General features: G+C 48.7%; 1 protein-coding gene across 3 annotated transcripts in view; it reads left to right on the top strand.

Annotated features, from left to right (window-relative positions):
* TTC28 (tetratricopeptide repeat domain 28) overlaps window positions 1-26,550 on the top strand; it is a 110,203-nt gene that overhangs the window by 70,699 nt on the left and 12,954 nt on the right. For all 3 annotated transcript variants that reach the window (XM_068208690.1, XM_068208689.1, XM_068208691.1), the window contains 11 exons: window positions 6,570-7,077; window positions 9,717-11,058; window positions 11,403-11,926; window positions 13,478-13,587; window positions 13,807-13,936; window positions 14,249-14,467; window positions 16,408-16,573; window positions 19,255-19,395; window positions 23,383-23,527; window positions 24,377-24,556; window positions 25,619-26,339. In XM_068208690.1, the coding sequence (XP_068064791.1) occupies window positions 6,570-7,077; window positions 9,717-11,058; window positions 11,403-11,926; window positions 13,478-13,587; window positions 13,807-13,936; window positions 14,249-14,467; window positions 16,408-16,573; window positions 19,255-19,395; window positions 23,383-23,527; window positions 24,377-24,556; window positions 25,619-26,339 (4,186 nt within the window). The remainder of the gene's footprint in view (window positions 1-6,569; window positions 7,078-9,716; window positions 11,059-11,402; window positions 11,927-13,477; window positions 13,588-13,806; window positions 13,937-14,248; window positions 14,468-16,407; window positions 16,574-19,254; window positions 19,396-23,382; window positions 23,528-24,376; window positions 24,557-25,618; window positions 26,340-26,550) is intronic.

Raw genomic sequence — 26,550 nt, 5'->3', positions numbered from 1 at the left:
TTCTGAGGGGAAGGGGAAATGTTTTCCAGGTGTCCCTCCAGCCTTGCTTTGTGTGTAAAGCCACATCTTCAGTCAATAGCAGGGCTGCATGGATTCAGCCTTCTCCCTGAACTTGTATGAATTTTGGTTTGGGGCAGCAGAATGGGTTTTTTTCCTGTTCTTCTGAGTTAAATCTCTTAGAGGATGTGCTCCTTACCAGCAGTCTTGGATGGAGTGTGGAGAATCCCATCCATTCATGAGCTGCAGCAGGCGGGAGCCCATGGCAGTGTCCCTGCCTGTGGCATGTGTGTGGCACTCAGCCATACGTAGAGGTGGTCTGGCCCTGGGGCTGCCACATTTTTCAGAAAGGAAAAATCTGAAAATCTTATGACCACAGTTGTTTTGTTGTATTTGCAAACAATCTGGAAAATGAGGACAGGATATAAATACCTTGCAAATGAGAACTGGAAAGAGTCTTCAGGCTAAAGCAGTTTGTCATGCCTGGAAACATAGACTAAGATGTCAGAGACAGGCTGTGATGAGGCAATTATTCCAGCCTCTCAGTGCAGACAGCAGTCTTGCTTTATTAGCGATCCAGGGCAGACTGCCTTGTGCCCTGGAGGAAGGCTGAGTGCCAGCTGCTGGGAGAACACTTACCATTGGAGTTTATTTGTAATTGTGGGTCCACTAGTGCTGCATTACAGCTCAGACTGAATCACCTGCGTGCCTCAAAGGATGAGTTCAGTGATGGGAATGAGCCTTAGTGCCTGACCTTCAGCATTTGGATTTATATCAGAGTGTATAAATTCTTTGCCTTTCTCTCTCTGTCTTTAGCAGGTTTTTTTAGAGTCAGCTTGACAAGATTCATACAGGTTCCTCTGGTTCAAAACTGATAGGATTAAGCAGAAAGAAGAGAAATCTGACTGGTGCAGGAAATTTGGGAATGCACTAAAAGGCCATATGCTTTGTTTTGTTTGGACTTGTGACTCAAGAGGGAAATGTAATACTTCCTGAGGATCTCCTTTAAATGTCCCCATTTGACCTCCACAGCACATGGATTTTAGCTGAAGGAAATGCAGTCTTCTGGTTTTACTTTCACAGTGTCTGCAAAGCTCAGCACGCTGCTAAGGCCTGGACCTGGCTGCAGTAAAAGAAATGAAGCAGAAAACTCATGCAAGAGCTTCAGCTGCAGCACTCTTTGGGTTTTCAGGGGCCCACCTCAGCCAGGGCTTTTCTCCTCTGTATTGAGTTTGCAGTGAGGGGATGTCCAGCTTACGAGCAAGAGTAGCAAGGGCTGGCATAGGTCAGCACACTGCTGTAGGAGTTGATGTTTTTTTTGTCTGCTCTGAACTTGTTAGATCCAAGTTTGTGACTTGCTGGCTTATTCTTCCTGACTGACTTTGACCAGGGTATGAGTCACTCCTCAGGGTCACCACCATGGAGAAGCTTGTGGTTTTAAATGAGGAATACTTACATCACCACTAAAAATGTCAAGTCAGCCATTCTCCCTAAAGTGATTGCACACAGGAGCCTTTCAGTTTATGTCCAGAAAGTGACCAAATTTGGGCTACTTGGGGTAAAGATAGATCAACCCCAGGTGATGTCTAGGCTCGATGATGACATCTCCTTCACAGTGTTCTTACGCTGGTGTTTTATGTGTGATTTCTTTGCAGAATGAGTGGAGCTTTGCAGAGCCCACCCAGCAAGGCAGCCCACTCCTCCAGGTCCCCAGCACCACATGGTGGGGGATGTTGCACCAGTTCCCACAGTGAACATGAGCAGCCTGCTCAGTACGAGTGACAGGCAAATTTACTCCTAAAAATGCAATGAAATAGTTGTTGCTTCAGCTTTCCAGCAAGACCCTGATAACTTGGTCTAAACTATTTGCAAAACGATTGTGGTAAGGGTGTAGCTCAGGTTTACTTTTACAAGTGTTGTAGGCAGAACTAGACACCTTGCTCCTAAATGATAATGGGGGAGATGGAGTCAGTGGAGTGGAGCAGCATTATTTTGATCTCCAAATGAGCAGCTGAAAGTCAGCATTCCCCTTGAAGAGGAGTGTCTGTGAAGGGTCTGGCAGTCAAGCCCCCAGTGCTGCTCAGGTTTGCCTGGATTCATGTACTTCATGTGATACTTTTGCTATTGAACAGGGAGAATGAGAAGTCCTCTGAAACATTAACAATTTCCTGAGCAAGTAAGAGCAGAGAGGGCTGGGAGCAGATTGTCAGCGCAGTCCACAGCAGGCTCTATCATGAGCAGCAGCTCTGTGAATTTTACCCATTAATCAAGTGCGGGCCAGGACCATCTCTTTATGCTGTGTATTTTGTGTCTTTCTATTGTGTCATTAATTCTCGGTTGTTCTCTTTCAGTTAGTAGGTACAAAGCTCCTTTCAGGCTTTCAGATATTAGTGCTTCTGTTCCATGGCTTTGGCTTTTTTGGAGTTTGCTCTTTGATAGCTTCTTTGTTAAAGACTGACACCTTCTACAAATAAATAAGCATATTGATTGTCAGGGATATTGATTTCAGTGTATTTTGCCCCCAAGAAATAATTGCCTAAAAGCAAATCCATTCCTTCTTTCTGTGTATGATCATGTATAAAAGAGGAGGATATTGCCTGCTGCTTCCTTTCCCATTTTCAAAAGTATGGCACACAAAGGAAAAAGCTAGATGTGGCACTGGCACATCAGCCTCACCTTGAAGGGAGGAGAACAGGACAAGTTTTAATTTTGATGGGACACCTGCTCTGTTTGGATGTGAGACTTGTCTTACTGCATAAATCAGGCATTGTGCAAGCCAGGCTGAGGCATACCTGTGGATTCTGAGGAAATGATGAAGGGGCTTAATAGAAATGGAGATAAAGTGCAATTTACAACAAACTATCACTTTAGCAGGTCCTAGAACTACACCCATCACAGTCCTGTCCTGCTGGTGTGCATAGCAGTTACTTGGTCCTTACCTGTAAAACAAACAACTCCTGTAGAGAAGGAGCTGGGATGTGGCCCTGGTGTCAGTTATCCTGAGCCCTTCCTACCTGAAGGAGTTCCAGCAGCGTAGGGCACAGTGAGATTTTACTGTGTGTGGTGACACCCACAGCCCTCAGCCTGTGCTTTCAGAGCTCTGCATGTGTGTCTGTTCGGGAACAATCTGCTCCCCTCAGTACCCTCAGAGCACTCTCAATGAACCAGCACAGCTTTGCTTGCCTTCAAGAGCAAGGGCATGCAGGTGAGGGGTGGTGGGGTGCAGATGAGGAGGTACACTGGCTTTCAGAGGTGCTGCTGCCTGCCCCCAGTGAAGCTGTGATGAATATGCATGGTAATCTGCTGGATACAGTTCCACTACATCTGTAGGATCAAGCTGCTGTAACACTGTGCCCAGAGGGAGAAGGGAAGTTGAAAGAAGCAGCATGCTCCATCTCTGATCAGTCTTAATTAGTGTCTGTGTTCAGGGATTAAGGGTACCTTACAGTGAGATACCAGGCAGAATATTTTCCATTACCTTGTCCATTTTAGGATGATTATGGAGTGTTCTTATTTAAGCAGGCTGTGCAGTCAGGTGAAGACTTGTTTAAATATAACATGATTGGGGAACGACCATTCTCTGACAAGGGTGGAATACCTAAGGAATGCATCTCTCCAAATTGCCAGGTGCCATTCTGTGATGCGTATTTGTTAGCATCAGACTCTGCCTTACTCAGCTGAAAAACCTGAGCTGGCTGTTGCTTCTGAGAGAAAAAGCACTTAGGAACCTTTTTCAGAACTCCCTTCTGTGCCTCAGCTCAATGGCAGAAGAATCTGCTTTCTATTAAAGTGATAAATTGCTTAATTGGAGGTGTAAGCAACCCCCACTGTAAAATTTGTCTTTGTCAGATACATAAAACATTGATTTTCTTTGTTTGCTGTTGCAAGCCCCCTGTGGTATGGAGCTGCAGTCTCACATCACCCTGCTACCAAGCAGAGGTGTGTGCTAGCAGAGATGGAGTCTGTTTGCCATGTGTCAGCTGTGTGCTCTCCCTGCCACAGCAGGGCTCTTCTGCCAGTGAAACACCCCATCCCTCTTGGGGCTGAGCCACTTGGGGTTCCCAGTGGGTCCTGTAATGTGGAGGATTTTCTTACATACACAGTCATGAATTTACCTTCTGGAATCCTATTCCTAAACCCTTGAAGTGAGTCACTGGAGTCACCCAGCAGATGTTATCACCAAATTGTTCCTAAACACTGCTGGAAGGGCAAGCTCCCCTTACTGCCCCCAGAGCAAATCGAGCACCGATGGTTGTCTGCTGGAGGATGGCTGCTGCACAAATCAGCCCCAGCCTGGGGAAGCCAGGAGTGCCACAGGCTGTCCTCATGCTGACTCCCAGAGGATTGAGAAGTGCTGTTCTCAGATCAGGTAACAGTGGAAGCTGGTGCAGAATAAAACATGAGGACCATTGGAATGAAGGACACATCAGAGAATAGAGGTGGCCTTCCTGCCTTTGTCTGTCTGGGTGAGCCACAAAAAAACAAAGCGGCCCCAGCTTTATAATCAAGTCGTGCTATTTTTTATCAGTTCTTCACCCTTTATTTTCTATTTCTCTTTTTGTCTCCTTCAGCTTATTTTTCTTTTGTGCTTCACTAGTCCTCCTGCCACATCCTAGATAATCCAGCCCTGGGCACTCAGGCATGTCAGCCAAGTGTTTTTTGCATGCTCTGAGAATGGTTGCCAAGCTTGTACCCTTCATTCTAGGTCTTTAATGTGAGCCTGGCTATGCTCTTGGGCTAAGGGATTAGGAGCCCTAAGAATAAACATTTCCAGCCTCACAATTTCAATTCCTATCATCTGCTTCCCATTCTAGGAGACATCCTAAAGATTTCTTCCCATGTGCGGGATACGCAGTCCCTGCTTCTGTCAAGTTTCTCTTGTGCACACACAATCTGAGATCTGCTGCTTTCCATTTATGCCTCTTTTCCCTAGCCATAGCCCATTAACATCATCTGAGTCTCTGCCTGATGGCTCTTGGCCAGAGCTCATCTCCTCAGCAATCTGCACGCATGGATGTCCAATTTTTTTTTATTTTAGCAGCCCCAGGAGACACCAGATTTCACTGACTCCTTGTTTTCCAGAAAGACATTTCTATTCTCTTCCCAGCTGTAACAGAAGTTTTGTTGCTGATGGTGGCCAGTCTTCCAGAATTTCTGAACTTCCAGGCTGGGTCGGTTCTCACAGCATTGGACTGGACTTTATTTGGCCCAGGGGGTGCTGCTCCCCTGTTCCTGCAGTGGGCACGTTGCTTCCTATCAGGATGAAGGGAGCTCTGATGCATCTTGAGGCCTGTAATGGGCCCCACTCAGTACTTTGGTCTGGGCCTGTGGAAGATGGCTGCATGTATCTGGGTTTTTTTTCCCTTTTCTTCCCTACTTAGGTTGCATATGACACAATACTCTGTATATACTAAGCTTCATGAAGATTTGTGTAAAAATGGAGACAAATTCAGAGCAACAGTTTTTGTGTTGGTTTTCTAGCAGCCTCCAAACAGGCCCCCTCAAACCCTCTAAGACTCTCCCTCACAATATCAGCCAAGAATCTCTGTCACTGTGCTGCTGAAGAGCCTGTCCAGGCCAGACCACCCCAATTCTGCAGCCAGTCCGACCAGCACGGAGCAGGACCCAGTCCCAGCTCTGCCTGTGGCCACACCAGTAGCAGCTGGTCTGGCCTGCACTGAGGAGGGGCTGGGGCCACGGCCAGGACTGCCCAGGAGCCGGGAGTGGCAGCCCTTGGCCAGCTGATGCCCTCACCCTGACAGCTCCTTTTGGGAGGTTTGGAATTGGGTCACAGCAGCAGCTGGGTAGCAAAGGAAATGCACATGCAGGAACTGCAGAGGAGTCGGGGTCAGCACGCTGGAGTGAACAGCCTTGCTGAGGCAGCAGGTGTGTGAGGAACACATCCCTGCCCTTGGTTCCTTGCCCTGCTGACTGCTTGGGAGCTCTGGCTCTGCCAGGTGGAAGGCAGGTCTGCATCCTGGGAGATGCAGGGGGCAAAAGACACTGATTCTCAGATAATTTCTCTTATTAAATACGGCTGTTTCTTGGTTGTAGGAACTTGGGTTTTCACAGCACTATATTTAGGTAAGATATGCCTAAGGGACAGAGGCTCCAGCTAGTGAAATGCTGTTGTCTTTGCTGCATTCCCAAGGTTGAGTGGGGCTCAGGACCCTGATGCTGCGCAGTAAGAGCTGTGCTCTTTAGAGCATGGTGGGCTTGGTGAAGCAGAGGTATGGAAGCATGTTGGTAACTGCAGCAATCGCTCGCTTTGTGTCCTCAATAGTCTTTGCATCTTTGTGGTGCTGTCCTTCCCCTCTGCCAGGTACAGACACACACTGCACATGTCAAAGAAAGAGGTAGTCCAACCCATGTCCTCCTGAGTCAACCATCCCTTCCTGCTGCCTCCACAGAAGCTGCCCTGAGCAGTTTAGAACTGCAGAGAGCAGGTTTTCTAGTTGGTAGTCACATTCTTTTGCCAGGATGGCCCCTCATGGTTTTGATTTTTAGGACTGGAGCCATCTGACTTGTTGCCATGAATGCTTGTACTTACATTGCCTCCCTTACCCCTGCAGGCAGCATCCTCGGCACTGAGCAGTCTGGGCCACGTGTACACAGCCATCGGGGACTACCCAAACGCGCTGGCTAGCCACAAGCAGTGTGTCCTCCTCGCCAAGCAGTCCAAAGATGAGCTCTCCGAGGCACGGGAGCTGGGCAACATGGGAGCAGTGTACATTGCAATGGGGGACTTTGAAAACGCAGTGCAGTGCCACGAGCAACACCTGAAGATCGCCAAGGAGCTGGGGAACAAGCGGGAGGAAGCTCGAGCCTACAGCAACCTGGGCAGTGCTTACCACTACCGCAGGAACTTCGACAAAGCCATGTCCTACCACAACTATGTGCTGGAGCTGGCCCAGGAGCTGGCTGAGAAGGCCATTGAGATGCGAGCTTACGCTGGCCTGGGCCATGCAGCAAGATGTATGCAAGACTTGGAGAGGGCTAAGCAGTACCATGAAGAACAGTTGCACATTGCTGAGAGCCTGCAGGACCGAGCTGCTGAAGGCAGAGCCTCCTCCAATCTAGGTAAGGTCTTGACATGGAGCAGAATTTGTCATGGAATGCTGAGACTACCGGAGCTGCTGCCAGGATGCCCAAGATCTGTTGTGTGCTGTCTTAGTCACCCCAGTTTCACCAGACTGCCTTAATAAATTAAACAGGCCCTTGGCAGATTGTGTGCTGCTGTACTGTATTCCATGTTCAATTATTAAATTCCTTAGAAAAACACTAGAAAGCACAAGCTCACAGCAAAAAGGAAATTAAAAGATAAAATGCATTTGAAGAGCTCTTCAGGAGTTAGGAATAAATGTAATTCTTGCACTAATGGAAGAAGCAATGTGGTTTGTTTCCTGGCCATTTTTTGGGAGCTTGTCAGCAGGATCTGTCGATATATTGCTGCCTTGTAAGTTGAGAGACACGTGGATCAAATCCTAACTAAGTTTGTTTTCCAAATACACTTATTGAAATACCAGGGTGTAGAACTCTTGCCTTCTCCTAAGGAGCAGCACTGGCATGCTGCTGGCAGGCTGGGACAGACTGAGTTCCATTCAAGTGAAGCCTATTTCTCCCGCTGCTTCACAGCACCAGATGTGGGAGTTACAAGGATGCATTTCCATCTCTGCCATGGCTCTGGCAGTTGTGCTGCCAATGTTCCAGCTGTTGTTTGGGATGTGTTCTCAGTTGGCTAGGAACAGCAAAGCAGGGCTGGTGCTGGGATATCAAAATAAGTGTTTGTTGGCAGCCCCTGAATCCCAGCCCTTGCAGGCTGCCCCACGCTGTAAATCAGCTCCTCTTTCTGCTTGGCAGTTGGCACTTGGTTCATTTGTAGATGCTAATTGTACTCTGATGTTATCAACAGCAGGTAATTGAAAAGAGCTTGATGAATTACTTAATTTCTCTTAGTAGCTGAGTCTTCAGGAGCTGAATGAAGAAGATAAGGGGAACTGCAGAAAACAAAACAATCACAGCTTTTTAATTAGTGTTGCAAATCTCCTCCTTTACACAAATTGAGGCAGATCTGTGGGGCAAAATAGGTTTGTGATGCAAAAATGCTTGTGGGCAGCTTAGCATGAGAGAGCAGTGAGCATGAACAAGGTTTCTGTTAATGTGACAGCAGGCAGGAGGGCTGGGAGTGGAGAGGCCTTGCATGAGCACATTCCCCATCTCTTCTCCAGTGTGGGACCTTGTCTTGGGGAGCCTGTGGCTCCAGTGCTGGGGAGACACAGAGATGTGAGAGATGGACTGATGCAGCAGAGAATGTTTTTCAATGTTGGATTATAGCCTAAATATAACTTTCAGTTGGTATGCTGACTCAGCCACTCCACACTTTGTGTTAGAATAGTTCTCCTAGCGTCTGAGCGCGGGGTCTCACGTTTCAGCTGTTATTTGGCTGTATTTTTTGTCTTCTCTCTCAGAGTTAAGTTATACTGGAGAAAGGGAACATGCAGTTCTTGTTGAAACAATCTATTACTGGTGTTTAAAATGCATCCAGTACCAATCAAAAAGTCAAGTTTTAATTGTCTCTTTCATCTAATCCACATGCAAAACAAAACCTCATCAAAATAACCATGCTGACAGGCAAAAAAAAGTATCTAAATGTGTGTTTCTAGGCCAGAATGTTAGAGTTGGCCTCTCTGCTGAAGCAACAGACATTTTCTGTTGCATTTCCCTAATGCAGATGGAAGGCACCCTTAAGTGTGTGATCCAGTGTTAAGCAGGGCAGACATGGCCTGTAACAGAGCCCAGCTGCTGCAGTGTTCTGTAGGGAGATAATCTGAACTCTGAGACGAGGTGAGCAGGAGGTGATGGACTGAGGATGAAGCACAAGCTGTCAGCCTTTCACAAGATGTGGAGTTTAACCAGAAGTCTCAGGTTCTCAACCTTTGCAAAGCATCTGGTATTTCCAAACACTCAGGCTCCATGTGGAGACCAGGCTTTCCAGCCTCCGCAGCTTTTAAGGGTTCCCACTATGATGGTGAGAAGACATTTCACATTATTAATAGAACACAATTTAAAGTCTCTTGGCGCTGCCTCTTTGCAGCTCCAAGAGAACTTCTGTACTTCTTTTCATGTGCTCATCATGTTGCCCAAAGATGCCAGATATTTTCTCTTGAAGCTTATGCAATTAATGTCAAAAAACATTTGCAGGGCCTCCTTCAGTGGCTCCCAAACCTCCAGGCTTATTCACAGGTGTTTGCACAGTAGCCACAGGCATTATTAGCACAGAGTTTAATTGAAGTGTAGGTGGTATCATCAGCAGAATCAGAGCTCCTGTTCCCATGTCTACTAACAAATGCAAGATGATTGAACTGAAAATGAAAAGCATCTGCAAGTGCTGTCTCACTCAATGTGTTGAGTCTGAGCTCTGGAGCTACCAGGTATCACTTCTGGAAATAAACAGCAATTTTATAGCTGTTTATAAATAGCCGGTATATTTATACCAGCCAGCCTGTGTCCGGTTGTTGTGGTGAATGGGTGCTTTTGTATAACATGAAACCTAAACCTTCCCTGGGCTTTCCCTGTTAGAAGCACGGAGGCAGTTTGTTCAGAAGGGCTGTGAAGAGCCAGGGAAAGGGCCGGGCTGCGGGCAGTCCTGGAGTGCAGGGTGCTGCAGAGGTTTAGTACAGGGCACTGTGTTTGTTGAGCTGGTTTCTGTTGTTTTCCAGGAATCATCCACCAGATGAAAGGTGACTATGACACCGCGCTGCGGCTGCACAAGACACACCTGTCCATAGCGCAGGAGCTGAGCGATTACGCGGCCCAAGGCCGGGCCTACGGCAACATGGGCAACGCCTACAATGCCCTGGGCATGTATGACCAGGCTGTCAAGTACCATCGGCAGGAGCTGCAGATCTCCATGGAAGTCAACGACCGTGCTTCTCAGGCATCCACACACGGGAACTTGGCAGTTGCTTATCAGGCGCTGGGTGCCCATGACCGTGCTCTGCAGCACTACCAGAATCATCTCAACATTGCCCGGGAGCTGCGGGACATCCAGAGTGAGGCGCGAGCCCTCAGCAATTTGGGCAACTTCCATTGCACACGAGGAGAGTTCGTGCAGGCGGCCCCGTACTATGAGCAGTACCTGCGCTTGTCCCCTGAGCTGCAGGACATGGAGGGCGAGGGGAAAGTTTGCCACAACCTTGGCTATGCCCACTATTGCCTCGGGAACTATGAGGAAGCTGTTAAGTACTACGAGCAGGATCTTGCCTTAGCAAAGGATCTTCATGACAAGCTGAGCCAGGCCAAAGCCTATTGCAACCTGGGCCTGGCCTTCAAAGCCTTGATGGACTTCAGCAAAGCAGAGGAGTGTCAAAAATACCTGTTGTCCCTGGCACAGTCTCTGAACAATTCCCAGGCCAAATTCCGAGCTCTGGGGAACTTGGGGGATATTTTTGTCTGTAAAAAAGATGTACATGGTGCAATAAAATTTTATGAGCAGCAGTTGAGCTTAGCCCATCACGTTAAAGACAGGAGACTGGAAGCCAATGCCTATGCAGCCCTGGGCTCTGCATACAGGATGGTACAGAAGTGTGACAAGGCTTTAGGTTACCATACACAGGAGCTGGAGGTGTACCAAGAGCTGGGGGATATGTCGGGTGAATGCAGAGCACATGGTCACCTTGCTGCAGTGTATATGTCGCTTGGGAAGTACACCATGGCCTTCAAGTGCTACGAAGAACAGCTGGAGCTGGGGCAGAAGTTGAAGGACCCCAGCATTGAAGCCCAGGTCTACGGTAACATGGGCATTACCAAGATGAACATGAATGTCATGGAGGAAGCGATTGGCTACTTTGAGCAGCAGCTGGCCATGCTGCAGCAGCTCAGTGGGAATGAATCCGTATTAGATCGGGGCCGAGCCTATGGGAACCTGGGAGATTGTTATGAGGCTCTGGGAGATTTTGAGGAAGCTATAAAGTATTATGAACAGTACCTGTCTGTGGCTCAAAGCTTGAACCGTATGCAAGATCAGGCAAAGGCCTACCGAGGCTTGGGCAGTGGGCACAGGTAAGGAGCTGCACGTGTGTTCTGATGTCAGTGAAGTACAAGTACAGTCCTTGCAGTGTGGTACTGATGGGGTGTGTTTGAGGGCCTCAGCACACACGCACAGAGTGATGTGACACAGGAGAGAGTTAGAGTCCTGTGGATGCTGAGGACTGTGCTGACAGCTCAAATTACAAAGCTGATTACGCTGCCCAGAGAGGAGGAGGTTGATTCAAAAGTGCTGGGGATGTCTCCTGGGGGAAAACCTCTGACTGGAAGGTTTAAGCCGGCCTCCAGGGGAAATGGCAAAACACCTTCTCTCAAGGAAATACGAGGAAAATAAACACTGCTGTTTTCTTCCCTTGTAGGGCTATGGGAAGTTTACAGCAGGCTCTGGTGTGCTTTGAGAAGAGGCTTGTAGTGGCACACGAGCTGGGGGAGGCATTTAACAAAGCCCAGGCTTACGGGGAGCTGGGAAGCCTGCACAGCCAGCTGGGCAACTACGAGCAAGCCATCTCGTGCCTGGAGCGGCAGCTGAACATCGCCCGGGAGATGAAGGACCGAGCCCTGGAGAGCGACGCTGCCTGTGGCCTGGGCGGCGTCTACCAGCAGATGGGCGAGTACGAGACCGCCCTGCAGTACCACCAGCTGGACCTGCAGATCGCCGAGGAGACCAACAACCCCGCCGGCCAGGGCCGGGCCTACGGCAACCTGGGCCTTACCTACGAGTCCCTGGGCACCTACGAGAGGGCAGTGGTTTATCAGGAGCAGCACCTCAGCATTGCGGCGCAAATGAACGACCTTGTAGCCAAAACTGTGTCTTACAGCAGCCTGGGGAGGACTCACCATGCTTTACAGAACTATTCTCAGGCTGTGATGTACCTGCAGGAAGGTAAGGGGCTGAGTTACACAACATTGCATGTAGGGTCAGAAGGGTGGAAGGAAGACCTGAAGACATGGAGCGGTGAGGTACTGTAAACACGGCTCAAAAAAGGATGTGTTTGACAGTGGCCTTTGATGCAGAAGCTCTTGCAGATATCCACAGCTACTGCTGAGCATCTGTGTGAGTAGCTGTCTGTGGAGCTGTTATGGCCAGCCTGCCATCTCAGTTGGAGCCTTCTTGGTGTCCTCTAGACAAAGCATGATCTGTGCCTTCCTCTGGGCATCTTGGGTACCTCAGAGCATGAATCTAGACTGTACCTAGCAGCGTCTCTTTGTAAAACTCGTTTGTGCCTGAAAGTGTAAACCTTCACTGTAAATGGCATTGCATACCAGGATCTGGCTCTGGGAAAACCACAGAGAATTATGATGAATCTCTCTGATCCTGAGAGGTCTGTTAGAAGAGATTTATGCCTTGCTGGTAGCCACCTGGCTCTTCTTACATGTTCACCTAGGAGTGAGACAAAATGGGTGAGTTTCCCTAAAGTCTGAGTGAAAATAAGTGCTGTTTGATAGAGAGGTGAGAGAAATTCAGCCTGAGGTGTCCAGGAGCCGTCTGCCACTGTGGAGTGCTGGGTCAGTGCTGGCCTGGGAGCTGTGCTGTTGCAAGGGGGTGCAGCATGCAGGCAGCAGCTGATCAGACTGTGGGCTCTGATGCAGCAGATGAACTATGTAGCTGGAGTGAATGAAGCTGGAGGCCGAAGGATGTATTACATCAGTTAGTTTGGTTTTCATGAATCTAACCTTGGCAGGATTCCAGTATGCTGTTGGAAGGGGAGAAATGAAACACAGCTCCTTCTCCTGGTGTGCTGCAGAATTCCTGCATAGCCTGGGAATGCTAGCTGCTGCTGAGCTGTGTGGTGACAGCCAGGGCCCTGCTCCCCAGGCTGGGGGAAACCCAAGGTGCCTCAGAGGAGGTGTCCCTGTTGTCAGCAGGGGCCACCAAGGCAGAGGTTTGGAGTGTGTGGAAGCGGGGACAGCACAGAATGTGCTGCTGGAAGTGAAGTGAGCTCCAGGTCGTTCAGGCCAGGCCCCTACCCTCTGCTCTGGCTCAGCACATAAACCATGCAGAGCCTGCCAGAGGGCCGGGGAGAGCTGATGGGAAACAAGCCAGGAATGTGGCAAGAGGTGTCTTTTCTGGCAGTGTTTGACAGTTCTGTGTGATTTTGTTTGTCTGTTTGGCTTTTAGAGTTTAAAAGTTGAACTTTGTGATAGGGGTTTACTGAGTGTGTCTCAGGGGATGGCGCCTTAAACTCACTTAGGGAGGGCTCAGTCCATGGAAGTGTCTGTCACCTCATGCTGGTGCTGATGTGAGGGCTGGCAGCAGCTGCCCAGCACTGGTACTGCCCCACTGGTCATCCTGGTGTCCCTGTCCTGCTCACCATCCCACCACTGGTGCTGCCTCGCTTTCTGTCCCAGTGCTGGCACTCCACAGGAACTCCCTGGGACTGAGGCCACAGCCTCTTCTCCCCTCTGGCACTCTCTCACTCTGACTCCTTTTCAGGACTGAGGCTGGCAGAGCAGCTTGGTCGCAGAGAAGATGAAGCAAAAATCCGTCATGGCCTCGGCCTCTCCCTCTGGGCAAGTGGCAACCTGGAGGAATCCCAGCACCAGGTACACACGGTCTGCCCCGTGCTGGGGGGCTCATGTTCTCCAAGCCCTCTGGGTGGTTCCTGTTCCCAGGGAAGAACATGTCTGGTGTGTCCCTGGGAGGGTGTGAGGCAGAGCTCCCCAGGCTAAGGGGATGGATGCTGGCCCTGGCTCGTGCTGCTTTCGCAGGCAGTGCTGTGTACGGTGTCCATGAGGAAGTCACTGTGGCTGTTTCCCTCCCAGCTGTACCGCGCCTCCGCGCTGTTTGAAACCATCCGCCACGAGGTGCAGCTGAGCACGGATTACAAGCTGTCACTCTTCGACCTGCAGACATCCTCCTATCAGGCCCTGCAGCGAGTTCTTGTCAGTCTGGGTAAGACATGCCTTCAGATGCTGAGGCTGAACTCCAGGCTCATGCCAGGAGTTCAGCTGGACTTGTAGGCTGGCAATTCTTGATATGTCCTTTGCTCCACAGCTGTCCAGCACAGCACAGCATTTCTGTTCCAGGACAGCAATATGTGTGTCTCTCTTTGGCACTGTGTTCCAGTGCAGAGACTGCTCTTTTGGGAAATAGGTGACACTGCTTCCCCAGGTTGGGATTGGGATAGCAATTATCCCTGTTCCATGAATGTGGCACTGCAGACCACACGTGTATCAGGTCTGAGAGATGGCTTTGTCTTTTTAGGTCACCATGATGAGGCACTGGCAGTAGCAGAGAGAGGACGAACGAGGGCTTTTGCTGACCTGCTCGTGGAACGCCAGACTGGGCAGCAGGACTCGGATCCCTACTCTCCCGTGACCCTCGACCAGGTCCTGGAGACTGTGAATGGCCAGAGGGGACTTGTTCTCTACTACTCACTGGCTGCTGGTTATCTGTACAGCTGGCTGCTGGCTCCTGGGGCAGGTGAGCTCCTTTTTGGACACAAGAGCCTGGGAACAGGGAGAATACGAATGATTTTGGGACCAGAGTGAATGTACGAGGGAATAATTTTCATCTAGTACCTTAAAGCTGAACAGACTAAAAGCTACGGCATAACCACAGCAGTAATGACTCAGAAGTGCTTATTCAGGACTTTGATGTTCACCTGGAGATGGAAATGTTTCACGTGTTTAATATTTTCATTTTTCAACCTCCAATCTGTATATATTTCCCACAGGGCAGAACAGAAGAGTAATGAAATTCCAAGTATGTTGGCTCTATGAGAATCTTCTATGCATAAGAATCCCTACTTTAATTATAGTTCTGTGCTTTATTCTTCCAAAAGCTTTTGACGTTTATTCGCTGAAGTGGATTGCAGAAAACAGAAGGGCATCCCCACTTCCTGATATGCCATTGAACTGCCTGATCCTCACATGAATGTGGAAGCACTTATCACAGAGGAGCAAGGAGGATTAATTTGAAGAGGATTGCTTTTTGCAGACAGCTGTTATTCATTATCTAATAAAGTGATGACTGTAAATTTTAACAAGTTCTTTCTGGATATAATTTAATAATTGCAGCCCTTCATCATGACAAAGCTAGAGAGATAAAAAACACTATTTAGATTGCATGAAAAATGCTTCAGAAAGAGAAGGAAGCACTCACACATGCCTGATTTAGATGGGATGACAGTGGCTGGAAGAGACACTTTTTGGGAGAGTTTTGCAATGTCTCAGTGTAAGATAGGATTGTCCTGCTGTGCATCCAGTCACTAATTGGCTCTTCAGGCCTGTAGTTTGCACAATAAAATGCCAGTAATGCTATAGTATCACTATCAGGCTGAGCTTATTAAAATTATATGGATCAGGTGTAGGATTTGCCACTGGGCTTCACGATCAGTCTCCTCCTTGCCCACAGTGAGTCTTAGAGAAAAGCAGTTGCAGTGTTTGAGTCTGTAGTTTGTGACTGCCTCTTTGAAGGTTCTATCCGGTGATGGGAAGGGTACGGGCTGTGGTGTTTGGCTCAAGAAGCTTTGCTGGGAGCCCTTCAGTACTGACTCCGGTCCAGCCATGGTGACCTGTTCTTGTTCACTGACAGAGGGAGCAGCTTAAGTGGCAGCCCAGGGTCCCCATTGTCCCACTCACGTGGAACCCTCTGAACCTCTTGGCTGTTGCTGTGTTTGCTGCTGTTGCTGCAGGAGGAGTTGCTTTATTCTTTGTTCCTCTGCTCTTCTCTAACTGTGTGTAATAATTGATGCTGCTAAGGCATCCAGAGCAGCCTTTTACTGTTGATCACAGGCTGCAGAATTAATTATCTCAGGAAGAATAGACCAGTCTGAAAGCAGGAAGGTTTTATCTGCAATAGCAGTGGAATTCTCAGCAAAACAGGAAGTGGCCTTTATCTGGTTTACCCATTGTGAAATGCTATCTTTTAATAATTCACTGTGCTTTAATCCATCTTCTTTCCTTTTATAGAGTGAAATCACTGTGTGTGATGTGAGGAGGTTCTGCTGTAGTAACAGCACTCTTGTTCAGCCTTGTGTGTTCAGTTAATTTTCTCAGAGGTTATTAATAGGTATTTTTTATGTGCATCAATTGAAATGTGAGTTACTCTAGCAGGGGCTTGCATGGAAGATCTGGTTTATAATTTATATGAGTGCTGCAATAGCAAAGGCATTCTGAGCATCTCGTAAAAGCTCTCTTCTGCCTTTGTGCCTTTGAGCCATTTTCTGCAAAGTACAAACCCAGATTTTAAAAACAAGGCTGGAAATGCTGGAGAAGTTCAGTGGAGACCTGGCATAGAACACTTTGCCCCAGTTATGCTGGAAATACCAAATGCTTGGGGCTGTGCCATCTTCTTAGACAGCTGCTGGCAGCACTGATGTAGCCCTGCAGAAATAACCTCCTGATTCTGGTGCCTTGCAGGAATTCTGAAATTCCATGAGTATTATCTGGGTGACAGCCTGACAGAAAATGCTGGGGACTTCCATGAAGCCAACAGCGTGGCCCTGCAGACACTGACAAACTCAGTACTGGAGCAGCACATCTCCAGTGTGAGGGAGGCTCTGGGAGTGGATTCCTACTACACCAGGTGAGTTGGGATCAGGGGATCTAACATCCTGCTCTCCTACCCGAATTTATAATATTTTGGGGTGAGCTAATTGGCTGAGAAGTCTGAGAGCTGAGAGTCAGAGAAAGGGCAAATTTTCAGTGCAGCAACAAAAAGATGGCTTTGTTTTTGTAATCATGATTATTTTCCTGCCAAACAACTCTATGCACATGCAAATAAGATCCAAACCCACAAGCTGTGTGGTGAATCTGTGGACTGGATGAGGAGGCAGGTGCCATGTCTGACTGCATATGGACAGATTTAATCCTGCTTACAGTTTCCAGTGTAATTAATTCTCTTTCAACTGCTTTGAAAAAACTGCAAATACCATAGGAATTCTAACCACCCCCCAATGTGGCTTGTGGCTATAGCTGAGTGACTAATTTAGAACCCACATGTTGATTGTTGAGTCTTACCCTGCAGACATGCAGATACACAAAATCCATAACTGAAATCTGCAGTTGGGCCTCATGCAGCAGTTTTGCAGATACAGTTTTTAGTTTCATTAACTGTTTGTCACCACAGATTCTCCTCCTGGCAAAGGCAGTCCTTCAGTCTTCAGGTTCTGGGATGAGTTTTTAATTTGCTGGGATCTCAGCTTCTTCCTCACTTTGTGGTCATGGTAGGGGTATGTTTTTGGTTAAGGATTCTGGGTTTAATGCTTGTCTCCAGGATCCTTGGACCGGTGTGGTACAATCATAGGCAGGCGTTCTTTCTCCATGTCAAAATCACGTGCAGGGAATCAAACAAACAAATCTGGGCTGTTCCACGTGGGTGAACATCACTTTCTACTTTGAAACTTCTTCCCCTCAGCCCTGCTGATTCCACTGCTCTCCAGGCCCCCAGGGCCCCAGCAGAAGCTGCCAGCCTCAGGCTCTGCCCAGCAGCGGGGTGTGAATATGCACAGCACAGGTGGAGGAGCTTGACTGCTCAGTCCCTGGCTTGCTGGAGTGCTCTGGGGTTCAGGTTGAAGAGTTTGTGTCCACACTGCTGTGAGCAGGGTCAGAAGTACTGCTGAGTCTCCAGAGCATGTCTTCACACTTTCTGGAGGGGAAGGGATGCACAGGATGTTCAGTTCCACACTGCAGCCTTCAGGTTCTGCTAGAAAGGGTTCTTTTCAGCTGGTCTAATTAATCCTCAAAGTAACACATTCTTGCAAAAAAAAAAAAAAAAAAAAAAAAAAAAAAAAAAAAAAAAAAAAAAAAAAAGTGGAAGGGATTTTAAAGTCTGCTTGAACTTGTGTCAGAACAGACTCTGCTCTCTTTAGGGAGAGCATGTGACCTGCTCTCTTGGGTTCATGAACTCAAGATTTTTGTCTCTTTAAGGAGCTGTGAGTGTTACTCCAAACTGTGCCAGGACTCAGAGCTGAGCATGCCTCAGCCAGAGGAAAAATGTGCAGGGAGAAGCTGTGGACAATATTTTCGTCTTCCTTTCTCCCCTTGTGTTGGTTTTTTTAATCCCCCATCTGAGGTTCAGCTGTCCCCATTTCAGTGTTCATGAAGTGATTGGCTTTTGTCAGGATTACCAGGCTATAAATCATATTGACCAGGAAATTCACTCACAAGAGATCCATGATCCATACAGCAACAGAGGTACAGCTCTGGTTGCCTGCACAAGTACAGGTTGTGTGTTCATTTAATTCCTGTGCTCTTTATTGAGAAACATGCCCTTGAGGAGAGGCTTCAAGCTGTCAGGAATCCAAAAAGAAGCAAAAATGAGATGCAAGGAGGTTTCATCAGGTAACATTGTAGGTTTACCTTAAGTGTACAAATTCCAAGGTTTGTGATGTGCCATCGTTGTGGTTTAGGAATGGTACTCCCCAGTTTAGCTCTCCCACTGAGACTCTCCCAAACCCCAATACTGCTTGCTTGCTCCCTCCCCTTCTCTCCCTCCTTCTGGTGGCTGGAGAAGAGAACTGGAGGCACAAAAAGTGAATATCATGGGTTGAGATAAGAACAATTTACTGGAAACAGCAATGAGAAAAGGAAACAAGCAGTAGCAGCAACAACATTAACAACAAAAGTGTACAAAATAGAGAGAATGATTCACATGTAAAATGCTCACTGAGCCCAACCCAGCTCACCATGAGCACCCCAACTGCACAGAGAAAATTGAGATAATAATGTCAGGAGAATGGGAATTTAGAATTGTTGGGCTGGTTCTCTGTATTGCTGCTGCACTTGGGGCATTGATAGAGTAAATCCTTCTGTGCTTTCCCTCTTTGTGTAACAGGAGTGGCAGCTCAGCTCCCTCTGCTACGTGGAGGAGCTGTGTGGAGCTTGAAGTTAGTTATGGAGATTTAGAAAGGATGTGCTCACACGTGTTCTTAGGCAGATAAGGGTTGAGCTGGTGTTTCTGCAGACTCAGCTTTTCAGTGTTGTGCTGCAGCTTTAGAAATCCCTGCCTGCAGTGAACAGAAAGGGTCCTGCACTCCCACCTCCTGCGTGTGCCACTCACTAAACCTTGAGGAATCCCAGAAGAGGAGGAAATGGGGCTGGGGCTGTCTTACATGCCTGACAAAAGACAAGCCAGGGAAGATTTGGCATTAGTGTTTGGTTGAGCTTCTGTTTGAAAAACATTTTTGCTCAGACTGGCTGAGCATTTGTCATCAAGCTGTTGCTCCTTCTCGCATCAATGACCCTTCATCTCACTGATTCCCCCAGAGCCTGTGCTAGCAGCGAGACAGAGAGTGAAGCTGGGGATATCATGGACCAGCAGTTTGAGGAGATGAATAACAAGCTGAACTCAATGACTGATCCAACTGGCTTCCTGAGGATGGTCAGCAGGAACAACCTATTGAACAGGTGAGAATGCAGCACTGCTGCAAGGGTCAGCAAACAGGAGATGTCTTGGTGATGGGCTTCTCTCTAAATTGCAAGTTTAGGTGCAGCCAGTGCTCGAGGGGAGAGCCAGCAAGGACTGGTCCCCGTTGTAACTGATGACTGTCCAGAGGAGCAGCTGTTCTGAATTTGCTCTTCTCCTGGCCAAGTGCTGATTTGAGACTCCAGACAATTGCAGGGAAGCACTGTTTTGTCCCTGCTGTGTGTGAGATGTGGAACTTGGAGCTCTCTCCTGCACACTTGTTACAGAAATACATGTTTCTGTTGATCTCAAGTGTTGTACCAATTAGGTGGGAATATGCTGCATTTCCAGAGTTACAGGATTGTACTAGCTGCAAGTCTCCACTCATTTTCTGCCTCTTACAACTTGTTCTCAGCCTTTCACATGACTGTGCTGATTAGGGCTTAGGGCAACCATTTGGAAAGAAAATTGAGGACAGAATTTTTCCAGTGTGACTGCATGATGCAACCCAGGGTTTCTGACTGGATCTGTGCTCGATTGTGGTTTATGAGCACAGGATACCCTAAGCCTTTCTCAGCTGGAAAAGAAAATGTGATCAGCCTGGAGTGTTGTGAGCCACCACTGGAGCTTGTGAACTGTTACAGCATCCCCACAGAACAGGGAGCTGCCTGCTGGCACCAGCAACTGGCCTGGTTTTCTTCTCAGAATCCACAAGCATATCTGTTCAAGCTGCTGCACTGATGAAGGACTATGAGTACTTGCTAGTTTTGGATCACACAGGAAGATTCCCAGAATTGCTGAGAAGTTTTGCTAGTTTATCAGACTTAGAAAGAGAGGAGATTGTCCTGATTACAGGGGGAAGTAGGATCTGATTCTGTTCCAGGGAATGCTAATCTTCAGGGACACTGCAGTGGCCAACCATGCCACGTCTGTCTTTCTGCTTCACAGGAGCCACATACATTACTTTGAATCCAGACCTAGGAGCTTAGCTCAGGTGTCTTGTCAAGTAAGTAGTTTGCAGCTCTTAGGAGCAGCCCAGGGATGGGCCATCTTGGGTATTTAACTAAAAGCACCCTCAGAAGAGAAGCAGGGGAAGCGTTGGAAGCAGCTGTGTCTGTGATGTTCTTGCAATGAGCACTGAGGTGAGAAAATGAGACTGCTGGATGGCCTCCCTGCCTGCCCCTCTCCTTTTGCCCATGCAGGGAGACCTGGGGATGGAGCTAACACTGCCACATCTGTTTGCAGCTGGCTTGCTGAGCCCTGAATTCAGGGTAGATGCTTTTAAGCAGAGAATAGTAGGATTTTTTCTCAGTTCTGCTTAGAAAAGCAAACTTGGAGGGTTGGCAGTTCACTTAGAGAACTTCTGAGAGGAATTGGACTTTGGAGGAGAAAGAAGCACTGAAGGAACACTGTGGTGATCTCAGGACTGGGGAACAGCTGTTTGAGCTGAGGATACCACTGGTACAGCCACTAAGATAGCCACAGTGGCTCGTGTTTTCTTGCAGCTTCTATTTCCTCTGCTCCTTAGTTAGGGCAAACTGATCAGCATCACTGGAGCCTATTACTGCCCTCATGGGCTGACAGCTTGCCCTGGAGAGGCATACAGCTGACCCTCTCCAGAGCAGGGGGATGGGGGCAGCCCAGGCAGATGGGCCAGCAGTGGCTGGGGAGTCCTGTCTGTGGTGGTTCTCTGCCATCCAGGATGCAGTGCTGCGGCTGCTGACACCCTGGCAGACCACCCTGGCAGAGAGTGCTGGCTGGGCTGGGGGTTTTTGCAACCACAGGTGTGTTCTGGAGATACTGGTAGATCCTTGCAAGGATCCACAAGGAGCTCAGATCTGGCTGTTTTCTGGAGCTTACTGCAGCTCTGTGTGTGTCAAGGCCCTGAATGTGGATTTAGGGCTGCATCTTTAGGAAGAGCCTCTTTGAGGAAGGCTTGATGGGTATCCAGCTTCCCGAGGCTGTCAGACCCCTGCAGCACCAGCCTGACTTCCAGCCCCCTCCCAATGGCTGTGCTTGGCCACGAGGACTGTTTGACTTGTCCAAAATCCTACTTAGTGCTAAGGCAGGAGCAGCTCTGTGCTGGTCCTGGGATGAACCCCTCCTTCTGCCTGGGCCCAGCCACTCATCCCCAGCAGGCAGAGGCAGCACCTATGAGGCTGGTGGTCAGCCAGGTCGGTCTGACCCCGTTCTCTGAGGCTTTGCTTTGTTCCTGCATCTCCAAGACAAAGGCAGGGAGCTGAGCTAAGCCCTGGCTGTTTGTGCTGTTTCTCTGCTTGCTGCAGGCCAGGCTGCCTGTACAAAGGGTTATAAATCAGCAGCACTGCAGAGTCTGAGCAGAGGCTTCCAAATGAGACATTTCACTGTTCAGACATCAGGGGATCCTCTGCATTGCAAGAGTGAGGTAAAAATCATCAGTGCACCTGGAGCCTTTTGTTGGCTTTTTCACGAGGAAAGGATGGACTGGCCAGGGCTCCTGGTCAGCTCCACTTGTCACAAGAGATCTGTCCATTCTCCCCTGGGGATTTGCTCACTCTTTGTGTACACACACACACACACACACACACAGACAGGAGATGTGAGAGATTTATGGTGCTTCCTTGGTTTTGTTCTCATAAAAAGCAATCTGAGTGGTGAAGAAATAAATCCAGAGCTGCTTGGCTGGGAAACCCAAGATGCAGGAGGGTTTTGCTGATTGGAGTAACCAAGCCCCTATTCCCTGCAGTAAATGAATGTGCAACAATCACTGAACATGGGCTGTGGGGCTGGCAAGTGCTGCCTGCTGGCAACAAGCCACTCAGGGAGGATCAGGGCACAAGGTCCTGGGGACCACCGGGACATCCCTGCATATACTTTCTTTCCTGATCTGATGTTAAAATCTGTGCTGCATAAAGCTGAACCCTGCAATGAAGTGGGACAGATGAGTGTGAGGGGAGCACACAGTGCCAAGCTTGTGCTGATCCCCTGCACAAATCCCCCAGATGAGTTTCCAGCAGCTCTAAGCAGCAGCAGGAGCAGCATACTCATATTGTCACTGGAATCTCTGGGTTGGAGAGCATGGACAGTCAGACACCAGGCTTTTGTTGACATTCTGAGGTTATTCCTATGTGCCCATAAGATAGAAATTCCTTGTGGGTGGGAAAAGCATTTTTCTCTTCAGACAACTATAGGTTTTAGGCATGATGTGAGCTGGGTCAGGAGGCTGGTTGCAGCAGCTGAGGAGAGAAAGAGAGGGGAAAATGCAATTTCTGAGACTGTGTGTTGGTATGTACCAGAAATGGCTGGGGTATGTCCCAGGCCTCCCTACCTTTCCTTTGAGGTCCACCTGCTAAAATATTTTGGAAAGTTACCTTTTCCACGTAAAATGGTTGTTCTTGGCCCCAAGCCAAGGATAACATTTCTGGGGAGCACAGCTGCTGGACTAGTGAGCCCAGAATGGGGCAACTTCACTTCCTCGGCAGGCAGACTCTTGTGGCTGCTGGTGCCAGGAGATCTCGTGCAGAGCTCTGTAGGAATATCAGAAATGGGCACCAGGTGTTGCTCAGCAGTGGCAGAAGTGCAGAATCTTGATGTCTCATGGTTTGCCCGTTGTCACATTTCGTCTGGTATCATACTAGGTCAGGATTTGCTCAACCCAAGTGCAAATCCTCCTGTGGCTGTGGTCAGTTGTCAGTGGGTCTCATGCCTGCCTGCACACAGCTGCTACCCATAGGTGTGCAGGAGCAGCTGGGAACAGCACTTCAGGCACTGGAGTGTGGAGAGAAACTCCATAGCAATGTCATGTGCTGTCTGCAGCTGATTCATCCTGCCATTAATGTCACTGTTCACTGAGGTGTGAAGCTGAATGGGAGACTAAAGTCCTCCCATGAAGCATCTTACAGAGCAGAGTCCCCTGGGTGACAGGCCCCCTGGCTCATGTCAGAAGTCAGGGCAGCCACAGGACAGCTCAGATTCCTGCAGCTAACATCTCCCTTGGCTTTTGCCCACAGGAGCTGTCAGAGCATGACCAGCCTGTTCAGCAGTACTATGTCTTCTGTTAAGGATGGAACATCATCACTTCCAAGGAGGCAGACTTCTTTCTCCAAGCCCCCACTCCGTGCTCTCTACGACTTACTGATAGGACCCATGGAAGGAGTAAGGCTTTGCACAGGCACCAAAACCCTCTCAGTGTGGGAAAGCAAGAACAAACAGCTTGGGGCTGGTTTCTGCAGCATGGTATTTTCACAGAACAGTCTGGGTTGGAAGGGGTCTTAGCGACCACCTAGAGACAAGGATCTAGTCCCCCTTTTTTTTTTTTGTGGGCTGCCAGTGTTTAAGCTGGAGCAAATTGCAGTGTTTTGAATTTACTCTTTCCTGGAGTGAAAACAAATTGGTCTTATGATATACTAGATGAATAAATTTCCACAGTTACATGGGACCAGGAGCAGTTGCCACATTTTGTGCCCAGCTGCATGTTCCCTATTGACTAATCTCTCTGCTTCACTTCCGTCCATAAGATGCTTCCTGGTTAGATGTTTTGGTGACTCTGGGTTGATCATGATGTCAAGTGTCTGGAAGTGCAGGCCATGGACACAATCTGTCTGTAGATGGTTCACTCTTCAGAGGAAATGGCTTTGTAGAAATTCAGTATCAGAAGGAATATTCTCTGACAAAGGATAAGGTGATGACAATACTGGCAAGGCACAGGTGGTTGGGGTTAGCCAAGATGTCAGGCTGGAGCAGAAGGAGCTGCAGTACCAGGGTGAGGCTGAGGCCAGGGTGATGACCCAGAGTGGACAGGTCAGTGCCCTCAGTGATCACTTGTCCCCGTGGAACTGGGGACAGCTGCACAGGACGTGCTCATCTGTCACACAGAGCGTGGTGCTGATGTGGGTGTTTCCAAACCTGACTCGGGGTCAGAGTAGAGCCTGATACTTGGGCAGCGCAGGTGGGGACACGTGTGGAGTGAAAGGACCAAACTAATTCTCTCTCCTTTCTTGTCAGGGTTTGATGCATTCCAGTGGGCCTGTTGGCCGGCACCGTCAGCTGATCCTGGTTCTGGAGGGAGAATTGTACCTCATTCCTTTTGCTCTCCTGAAGGGCAGTTCCTCCAACGAGTACCTCTACGAGCGCTTCAGCCTCATTGCAGTGCCGTCCATCCAGTCACTGAATCCCAGCTCCAAGGTCTGACACCGCTTTTGAAACCTCTCCTGTGGGTGCAGGTCCTGGTACATGCTCACAAAGCAGCAGCTCTGTCCTGCTGTGCCAGACACAAGAACAGAAACCACAAACAGGCCACCCTGGGTCTGAGGAGCACGCTGAGCACCACAGCTCTGAAGCAGGTTCTGATGTAGTTCCTGCAGCACACAAACACAGCCCCAGGCATGCCAGGAAGGACAAGGGGATTGGATCATTTGGATATCCTCCTCTAAAGGATTGCATGTGCTGGGTGTGGAACTACATGGCAGACCACAGAGATGTAGGTGTCTGTGATCTGTGCTGAACTTCCTTGCCAAGCTGACTGTCCTGGCACATTGCTGGTCTGTTCACCTCCATTTTAGCATTCTGAGTGGGGAAGGCCATTGATGTCTCAGGACACCAGAGCTATGAGGGAAAGCAAATCCCACAGGTAAATCCTGCAGAAGTATTTTCATGCTGAGGTTTGGCAGCAGCATTTCTAATGCCCAGGTCTCTGGGAGAATGCACCAAGTCACGTTTGCTCTTGCTGGGCAGTGTTTTGTGGCACATCTTGGTTTGCCCTGGGTTAAGCACAGTTAATGGAACACCAGAAGGGTTTGAATGTTGTCAGCATTACTGCTGTTCCATTCAGTATCAGCTGCCTGCAGCACCTGCTGCTGGCAGTGCTGACACTGACCTTGGAAATACAGGTATGAGGAGCCACTTAGTGAGTGATTGCAGGTGGTGTTCCAGGAATGTGAGAACCTGGAATTTTCTTTATGTTTTTAGCTCTGCTGCAGCCATCAAAGGAACCTGGGCTATATCTTTCTGTTACTTTCTGTTCTTACCTTTTTGTCTTCCCAAGATCTGGGGATAGAAGTCTTGACCAGACTCAAACAGAGGTGTTCCTTACAGTAGTTAAACAGAATAAACTAAAGAAATGCACTCTTGCTGTAATTATGACAACAAGACTTATGTTTAGAGCCAAAGGGACAGGATATTTTTATTACCAGCACTATAAAAAACAGATTTTTGAACGCCATTTTCTCTTTCTCTTTCTCTGTCTAGTCCCATGTGAGGAAGAATACTCCTGCTTACTCCAGTTCTACCTCAATGGCAGCTGTGATAGGAAATCCCAAGCTCCCTTCAGCAGTTATGGACAGGTGGCTGTGGGGACCTATGCCCTCTGCAGAAGAGGAAGCATATATGGTATCTGAGTTACTTGGCTGCCAGCCCTTAGTTGGCAGCTCATCAACAAAAGAGAGAGTCATGAGTGCCCTCACTCAGGCAGAATGTGTCCATTTTGCAACCCACGTGTCCTGGAAACTGGCTGCTTTGGTCCTGACACCCAACACTGACAGCAACCCAGCCAGCAGCAAGAGTTCCTTTGGGAACCCCTACACAATCCCAGAATCTCTTAGGATGCAGGATGATGCCAGTGATGTGGAGAGCATCTCAGACTGCCCTCCTCTCCAGGAGTTCCTGCTTACAGCGGCTGATGTGCTGGATCTGCGTCTTCCTGTCAAGCTGGTGGTTCTTGGCTCTTACCAAGAGTCCAACAGCAAAGTCACTTCTGATGGAGTCATTGGCTTGACAAGAGCATTCCTGGCTGCTGGGGCTCAATGTGTCCTTGTGTCACTCTGGCCCATTCCTGTGGCTGCTTCCAAAATGTTTGTGCACGCCTTCTATTCCTCTCTCTTAAACGGGATGAAAGCCAGCGCAGCCCTGGGAGAAGCAATGAAAACCGTGCAGAGCAGCAAGCAGTTCTCCCATCCAGCCAACTGGGCAGGTAGGAAGAGTCTTCTGGACAAATCAGATGGGGTTTCTAGGAAGCTGCCAAACTATATGAGCTAAGCAAGGAGCAGTGCTGGCAGGTAACTGAGAGCAGCGTGTGCCCTGTGCTTTCCCAGAATTCAGCCCCTGTGTCTCAGACTCTGATTCAGCTGAGTGTGGCTGAATGTCAGTGTCACAGGACTCATCAGCATTTCGCTGGGCACAGT

This window comes from Anomalospiza imberbis, chromosome 18, assembly GCF_031753505.1.
Source record: "Anomalospiza imberbis isolate Cuckoo-Finch-1a 21T00152 chromosome 18, ASM3175350v1, whole genome shotgun sequence".
In the NCBI taxonomy this organism is placed as follows: domain Eukaryota; kingdom Metazoa; phylum Chordata; class Aves; order Passeriformes; family Viduidae; genus Anomalospiza; species Anomalospiza imberbis.
The sequence above is the reverse complement of the archived record's forward strand: the minus strand, read 5'-3'. Positions and strand labels throughout refer to the sequence as shown.